General features: G+C 39.0%; 1 protein-coding gene across 7 annotated transcripts in view; it reads right to left on the minus strand.

The window, feature by feature from the left end:
• Nucleotides 1–982: 982 nt before the first annotated feature.
• Nucleotides 983–9,267, minus strand: part of LOC124151583 (caspase a-like) — a 43,652-nt gene continuing 35,367 nt past the window's right edge. For 3 of the 7 annotated variants that reach the window (XM_048394472.1, XM_048394470.1, XM_048394469.1), the window contains exons 2-7: nt 5,565–6,247; nt 5,342–5,377; nt 4,544–4,618; nt 3,837–4,127; nt 2,889–3,051; nt 983–2,429 (exon numbers count right to left, since the gene is read on the minus strand). In XM_048394472.1, the coding sequence (XP_048250429.1) occupies nt 2,294–2,429; nt 2,889–3,051; nt 3,837–4,127; nt 4,544–4,618; nt 5,342–5,377; nt 5,565–6,237 (1,374 nt within the window). In that variant the 5' untranslated portion in view covers nt 6,238–6,247 and the 3' untranslated portion in view covers nt 983–2,293. The other 4 variants (XM_048394471.1, XM_046524113.2, XM_048394473.1 and 1 more) reach the window with 4 other exon arrangements.

The following is a 9,267-nucleotide window of genomic DNA, read 5'->3' on the forward strand; positions in this document are numbered from 1 at the left end:
CAAGGATCTTCACCTGCTGTGCACATACAAACCCCTGTGATTTGTTCGACGCATGTTTATGCCAGGACAGCTCTTGCCTCGCATCAGTCTCATTAAGTCAGACCTTAGTTCTCGCTACCACTAAACAAAGATCTGAAGACATCCCATTAGGGGTCACGTCAGAACGACCTTTCATCCGACCAATCAGTGCGTCGCTTACCAGATCATGAAAGTGACAGTTGGAATGTGATTTCTAGTCATGCAATCTCGAAAACTTTAACATGGTGTATTCCGAACGATACTTACGGGTTAAACGACTGAATCCTTACAATCTAGATCATCTATTTGCCATTCCAGAATGGTTTTTTTGTTCAGGTTTCAAACTTGTATTCGAGAATTTGTCAAAATATGTTTCGAAGCTTAATCGCCAATTTGAAATTTGTGCCGTAAAGCACGAGAAAGCTGCCTTCTGATTGGTCATTCCATTGGTCGGTCAAAGTTCGCGCAAGGTCGGCCTGACGTGACCCGTAATGGGATGTCCTCAGATCTTTGTTTAGCGGAAGCAAGAACAAAGATCTGATTTTAATGAGATTGGCCTCGCAAAAACTGAATTGTCCAAAACTTGCCACAACTACGATATAAAGGAAAACAAGCAGCAGTATTAAACCAGGAAGAGAAGCTTTCCTTGCACTATTAAACCAGGAAGAGTAGCTTCCCTTTGACCGTGGAACACGAATGCAGGGTGAGAAAGACCCTTGAATTGGAATAATGTAAGATTACCAAAATAATGCATTTTATTATACTTAATAATTTTAAGTATACTTAATGAGCCGAAAAGTCCTTGTTTTTCCGATCATGCCGACCGCCAGGCAGGATTACAAGTGACGTCTTTTCAAGTCTCTTTGGAAGATGATCCTGTCACCGACCTTCCGGTCTCCGGGCAGACGCTCTATCCACTCGACCACGGAGGCGGGGATACTAAAGAGCAACTGACAAGTGTTTACAAATATTGATTTATTTGAAAGTTGATGAACATATACCTGTGTCAAGTCTATAACACGTTAGTGAAAGTAGAACATGGATATAACGAACTACAAGGGACCGGAGAAATCAGTTCGTTATATACGTTGTTCGTTATATACGTTTCGGCTCGGAAACGTCCGCCATCTTGGCTAAAACAAAACACGAGAACATACGTTTGTACACTTTGCCTCCCGCATCTACCGGTGATTCAGTTGAAAAGTACCCAATGACACAACTTCAAAAAATATTGATGCAATGGTCGGAAGAATTGTGTCTGAATTTATTATTTTATCAGAATAATACATTCCAATATCGTGTTATTTTACAGTTTTCACTATACATATTTAAAATTATAAGAACCATAAGCGTAGCTCTTTGGTATAGGTGATTGCTATTGACGGATATTTTTACGTATGGAACAATTTGCCTCAAATATGACTTTTAACTAGTCAAAGTATGGCATTTATGATATATGTATCTATTCTCTTGCAACTAAAGTTCATTTCAAGGCGTCAAAAGCGGTAAACTGACCGCGGTTGCTCAAATTACGGTGAGTTGAGCGATCTACGGATCACTTCACACACGGTTTCACCGAAATTAATGTAAACATTATTGAATGAAATTTGCCTGTTTAACAGACAAGATTAGTCGAATTACTTGGACAGATAAGATTAACATAATGCATGTTCAGCAAAGTTGATTCGTCACCAGTGATTATGCTGATTCATCTCGACTGTTTTGATTCATTCGCCTCTGATTGCGAACAGCCAATTGTCACTGACACTTGACACTGAGTGAGATTTCTCAGTTCGCTTTTCACGTCACTTATTAGCGGTAGATGGGATTGTGAGTGGTCAGATATCAGTTCGCTATATACGTTAGTTCGCTGAAGAGAGTTTGTTATGTACATAAATTATATATGATCATATAGAGGAGATAAATCGGGGATTTTTTAACAGTTCGTTGTATCGGTTTGTTCTCACTATCCGTTATATCCGTGTTCTTCTGTATATCAACTTCCGATAACGTCAATCTCAAGTGGGGGAAGTAACATCTTATTTCAAACATACATGTTACATCTTGTCAGTGATGAAAACGCATTTCATCACACATTCAAAGTGCACAGTGTCCAGGCTTGATCCAATACATTACTGAAATGGCGATCGATCCTCTTGTCCAGAACACTATGTCGGCACGTTATGTCTGGGAATTGTCAATTGCGATCTTGACTTCCTTTTTTCACCACCTTTTTTATCCCAGTGAAAGGAATACGACACATTTACATCTGACATCATCTAAAATAAAGTTTTTTGGTCAACTTGGAACTAACATCGGGGAATTGTCCTTGCCATTCCTCATAGCGGTTGACCACTTTCCTACCTTTGACTCGTCTCGTCACTACCGTCATGATATCTGCTAGATGATCGCTGTAAACATTCATTGAACAATTGATTAAATCATGGACTGCAGAAGGAACACCTGAATACCTGTAACAAGATGTTCTGATATCTAGATGTCACACTGAAACTAGTCCTTCGATCGTTGCAAAACATTTTCATCTAGCATTTCGCGATATGACTGCAATATTGCCGATGCGATGTAAAATTTTAACTCTCTTAACTCATCTAGCCTTTTTATCAAAGTGACATGATATGAAGTCTATATTCAGTATGTTTATACATAAAGCTTCAAATGATGGTACGGACTGTGAACAACCAGATAAGTGACAAGTAACTAGTAGTTTATAAGACCAATAATACACATAGGGTTATTGTAAAAAAAAGTGGACACAGTGGATATCTATAATCGGAATTTCGAATCGGCATATGTAGTGGCAAATATATGATGCTACTCAATGTTTTCTAACAAATATTAGATCATTTTACCTGCCCGACAGCTCAGTCATTACTTTTATAAATTCGTCAGTGAAAACATCTCCTGTCTCATTGTTTCGAATTGAACTTTCACCAGGTTGGGCAGCATAGCAGAAAAAGAAGTCTTCAATATCCTCAATATCGCCACAAGACTCATTACAGCTGACAGAAAAATCTGGAAAATGAATAAAATCAGGCAAAGATAACGCATTAGATTCAGTCACATTCAATCAGTAACATTTCACCAACAAGAGATATTTTATTTGCGTTTGGAAGGAATGTGTTTACCTACGATTCAGGTACATGAAGGAAGATACTCTCTCTAGGTTATCTATATGTACATTTAGATATACAGAAGGAACTGCGGTACAACTACTACTGATGCTCTAATAATGAGTTGTGAATTACTGAGGAAGATGACCCGTGAAGGGTAGAATAGGTCTTCAGCAACCCATGCTTGCCGTAAAAGGTGACTATGCTTGTCGTAAAAGGCGACTAACAGGATCGTGTGGTCAGGCTCGCTGACTTGGTTGATGCATGTCATCGATCCCAATTGCGCGGATCGATGTTCATGATATTAAGCACTGGATTGTCTGTCCAGACTCGATTATTTACAATCCGCCGTCATATAGCTGGAATATTGCTGAGTGCGGCGTTAAACAACAAACCATCCAACCAACGAACAACTGAGGAAGATAGACAGACTAAAATCTCGGTTGTTTAAATCAGAATTGGTTATTGTGATTCCAGACCTCTGATTCACAAATCATAATTGAGCATTTGCAAATTTCATGATAGATTCACGGTTTTATTTTTAACTCAAAACAGATATAATTACACGTGTGTGCAGAACGTGGACACTAAATACAAAACATGAGGTTGTAGAATATATTCAAATTCAGTTAAACTTTACCACTCATACATTGTGGGTGTGAGATTTTATGGATAGTTCATACTTACCATACTTCCTACATGCGTCAATGAAAAACAGCTTTGGTTTCCCTTTCAGATTGGGACACTTGTCAGGTCTAAATTGACGTGCAATGTCTTTGATACAAATCCTTTGGAGGTCTTTACTATATATTACCCCTTCTCTTCCATGTGAAGAAATAAAGACCACAAAACAGTCGGTGGCATTGTCGTCCATGTATTTGCCTGCATCTTCAAGTATCTTCTCTATTTCCTTCTTTGTGTTATCAGTGTATGACCAAACTTTAAACTTCAAGTCCTCAAATAATGTTTTCAGTTTCGCTGGAATTTAAAACATGGTATTATAAACATCATGTGAAAATAATCCATATAACATTAAACTTATATTCCAATATCTACTATCCTTAGTTGTTACTGAAAAACCTTGTCAATCATGACAAATAATCTTATGGTTAACAGCAATACATCAATGCTATCACACCTACCAAATCTATCACATCTATCACACCTTTTCAATGGAAATGTCCAGCAGAGAGGCAACAGTGAGATGTGTGTATGGGAAAGCCGAGTAATAACACATGACAAGGTACACAGTGATTAACACAAAGTCTATATGGGACATCAAACATGAGGTCATTTTCTAATCAAAGACTGCAAAGATTAAACAAATGTTCCGAACGTTTATACCCATATATACCCTATCTAATTATTGGTATAACAGTCATATAACCACAAACCATTTGCACCAGCTGCTGCATGTCTGTTGAAGCCTGTCTTGTCGAAATGTACAATGTTGAGGATGACACAAAGTCCTGAAACGTGTACACAGTGAGATGCTGCAAGTCTATATCTGATTGGGTTAATTGTCACGTAAAATTTTAGAACAACCACCTCAAGTAAGACCGGACTGTGGTCTAGGAAGGAAGGTTTCAAAGGTATTCTAAAGCATTTCAAATTCAACCAAAATGTATATCTGTATACGTCCTTATGCATGTATTCAAATGTACAAGAGCACCATTTGATTTGGGCGGAGGTCCCGCGAGACAAAGTAATCTGTTCCTGAAAATACTTAAACAATAATTTATCCTCGGGTTTAACAATAATATCGTTTTGTTTAATAGGCATTTTCTATTGTGTCTGCTTAACAATATTGCTCACTGGACATACTTGATTTTCTGAAGAATACCCCAAACACCCACAAATCGTGTGCCACCCGTGGGTCAGGATATGCGCACCTTTTTGCCAACGCCTGGTACCATCACAATTTGATGTTGATTTAAAAAAATATGCTCATGATGTAGTTGGAATAGTGCCATATGTTTTTAGAAGAGGCTTTTTTTATTATGGAAATAGCTTTATCACTATGATTGTACTTTCCAGAGGAATATACTGAAAACATTGACTGAAAAAATATCAGGTTTCAAATACAAATGCCAGCATGCCCTCCTACTTAATACTTATTATTAAAAAGTCTAACCCAGGGAATATATGATTCATTTACTTTTCATAAATCAATTACATCTCAGTACAAGTACCTCTTGGTTCAGACATCATTTCGTAGCAACGATCATCTGGAAAGAAAAGAGCTAGCTATGGATAAAAATGTTTGATCTTGCTCACGCATCATCATATGACATTTTTTAAGAATATCCCTAAGGCCAGTTAGGAATCAAGTATCTATATTTCCTTTACTTGGAAAAAAATGCTGCATTTGTCTTGGCAAAGCTACGACATTGAAAAGGAGCAATGTAGTTTTACCTGAATGCTTTATTGTCAGAGCCGACATTTCTGCTGCCAAAGGACTGCGTCTCTGCCATGTGATGATATCTTTCACTTTCTGTTTCATTCTCAGAGTGACAGGTTTTATCCAATCAAGGGCATCTTGAGATTTAAGACCATCTAAGGGCTTTAGTCTTTTGTCTGTACGTAGAGATCTCACGTAATCTTTATTTTCATGTATACGTATTTGTGCAATAGCTTCGTGTCGGGTAAATTCGGCAACTCTATCATTCGACATGTTGCATGTGTGGAGAAAGAGCACCAACCTGCATTTTGAAGCGATTACACCAGGTCTTTGTACCAGATCTGCACCAAAACATGGATGTGTGAAAAGTCTCACATCAACAGCAGTACCATCAGTTAAACAAAGTTGATTCATTTCTTCAAAAATTTCCTCAGCTAGATCCTCATCAGCCGTTTCATATACAAGTGCAGCATCAAAACTCTTACCAACTCTGTCTGTCCGTGAAGTCGTAGTTGTTACCTGTGTCGCCATGTTGGGAGCAATATCTGTGGTAGCCGTATCCCTATTTGCAACGATTTGTGTAGATGTGGCCTCAGGGGATGTGTTTGATGCAGCAAGTGACTCAAACGGCTCAGAATCTTCAATAAGGTCACAGATATTGTCGGCATCAAAACCTCCTCCTGCCATGCTTACTGCTCTGTAATGACAGTAAACCGGTTCGGTTACAAGTAGTGGAAATCACCCCTATCAAATCACTCTCTTGCCACCATCCCAATCCGACCCCAGTCCACCTCACCCCACCTTACCCCACCCCCATTCCCCACCCACCACCTTTCCTCATGACCGCACATTCCTTCTAGACTCAACAGTTTACTTTTCATATATGTCGCTATCTTCCCCTGGTCGTGAAGTAACTATGTTTTTACTTCATTTGTATTAATGTTAATGCGAGCCACAAGAACATTTAAAGATAAATGTGATGGTGATGACGCGGTCTAAAGTCTATGAAATAAAAGTTATCTTACAACTATTCACATGAGAAATCATGAGAATCTACTTCTGGAATCAAAAGATTCAAGCCATTTCTCTGACGTAAATAATGCTATGATTGACATATATTTTCTCTGTAGTTGACCTATAAGTGCGGCAGTTTGACGTGTTTAAAATGCAGGTTCAGAATGACCAGTGAGTTCCTGGCTCAGTATCAACTGCAAGAACAAAAGCATGACGTCATAATGAGATAGAGCAACAACAGTTCACCACCTACCAATATCTTGGGCTGGTTTGCCAAATATTATAACAACATATTGTTGTATAAATTGTTCTAATCAAAATACAAAACAATAAGCACTTTATTAGTTTGGGGGTTGTAAGTTTGCAATACCATTAACCACAAGACGTGCATTGCTGTGGCCCTTCTGTGCCCTTTGTCGGCGCTTCGACTGTGACGTTTTGGCTGTGTCAGTACAAAAGACAAAGGCGTGATACAGACAATATCGGTGGAAACGAAAATACCGATTGACTGCACAGTGCGAATATATATTAGCTAAATGCAGTCCAGGTGTGTATGCAAGGGAGACAACTGCGAAAGACTTATAGCACAAGATCATATGTGACTTTAATGTTCAGAGTTTTGTGTAATGACCAACCAGTATAATCCTTGATACAGATTGCACTTGCTCTGCTTCCTCGAACATCTGGTGCAGTTGTGCCATCAGACTAAGCCAGTATGGACTACATAGTCGAAAACGTGTTGTACATATCAAATATACTTCATTATTACGCCTGGCAACTTCCTTGTTTCGTTTTGATGTTGACATAATGGGGCGTGACGAAACATGTCGCAATATGCCACCGTGGTGTAATTCAGTGAAATTCTCTACACATATCACCATGAACACCTCTTCATGATTTGTAATATAAATGACAGAACAAGCAGATAATCATTCAACATAAATATACCAACAAAACAGAACATAAAAGGTTCTCACGTGTCCCCGGATAACTATCAACGTACAGTGTATACGTATAACTGCAGCACGGCTAACACCTCCCTCGTCGTCAGACTGCGCAGAAAGTAGGTCAAGCAGGTGTGCTATAATACTTCCTGTTCAGTGTGAGCTGTGGCGACGGGTAAGGGTATCAGCCAATGAACGGCACTAGTGATGCAGTATAGATAACTGCTGTCTTATCATGACAACAAACAACAAACTGCAATGCATTTCCGTATTATTTTCACATATATGATTATTAATATTTCGTAAATTATTTCTTAGTTATAGAAATCCTTACAAAATCACTAACTCAACCTTTAGGGACGAGCTATTCTGACAGTTTTCTCAACAGTGAAATTTCTTTTAATGCACATGATAATGTCTACGACTCACTAATATGCTCAAATGTGTGTGTGTACTCGTTACATGTCCCATACACTGTATAGTTAGTTCAAGTAATTGTATTTTCTAAATTTTCTATTACAAATTCACTAGTACTGTTACGATTGTTCACTGACAAACTATTGATTATCCTGCTGTGCGAACGTGCACAGCAGATAGTTAGTGCAAATCATTGAATCGGAAGGCCAACAATGAGGGCAGCACCATCAAACAATACGTTTAATGAGACCATAATGTATACTTTGCGCGCGCGTGTGTGTGTGTGTGTGTGTGTCCGTGTGTGCGTGTGTGTGTGTGTGTGTGTCCATGTGTGTGTATAGCTATGTTACTAGGCATCCTTATATAGTTTTAGGTATTTATAGGTTTCTGCAATATGCAAAGTATGTGTGGCGGAAAGCACTATGAATTGGCGCAAGTCTATACGACTTTGACGTCATACCTCGACGTGTACCATATGTGCCCATGTTTGTTCAGTTGACCAATATGCTTGCCTTTGCGTGCGTTTGGGACGGTGCCACGGCGAGACAGGATAAGCTTACATTTTTGTGAACACCTGGTATCGTCACTAATTGATAGTGATTGCTGACCACATGCTTGTGATTGAATCGGAATCGTAAAATTCATTCAGCAGAGATTTATTTTATCTATGGTAATTGTTTTGTCGCTTGTATTTGTTGAATAATATGATGGGACTGGGATTGGATTGATCGTGTCAGGTGTATGAGAGAATAACGATGACAATGGACGATGACGATGATAATGCTTATTATCTTACCAAGCTCTTACAACACTAATACTGATATGCATCGCGTGATGTTTCTGGCTGCGTCAGTGTCTACTCCAGCACATTGGCTACATTGTGTGTGTGCAGCTTAAATGACCACCATATAAAATGAAAACCTCCTGCAAACCCAGTTCCTCAGGAATCGCTGCGTTCTTGTAAAACGAGAGTGAAATCGTTATCTCTGCATATGCCACGATACCTGGCACGCTTTCAAAACATTCACAACGCACTCCCCTCAAAGCTAATCCAGAGTTGTTGAGCTCAAACTAAATATCCATCTGGGAATCTGTCTAACTAGGCCCGCAAACATAAATGCCTGTGAATATCACGAAATAACACTCAGACACAAACTGTATATATCATACACACGCCCCCGTTACACTCAGACATAGCCTGTACATATCATACACACGCCCCCGTTACACTCAGACACAGTCTGTATAGATCATACGCAGCCCCCTGTTACACTCAGACATAAACTGTATATATCATATACACGCCCCTGTTACACTCAGACACAGTCTGTATATATCATAC

This window comes from Haliotis rufescens, unplaced genomic scaffold (assembly GCF_023055435.1).
Source record: "Haliotis rufescens isolate VD_foot unplaced genomic scaffold, xgHalRufe1.0.p SCAF_13, whole genome shotgun sequence".
Taxonomy (NCBI): domain Eukaryota; kingdom Metazoa; phylum Mollusca; class Gastropoda; order Lepetellida; family Haliotidae; genus Haliotis; species Haliotis rufescens.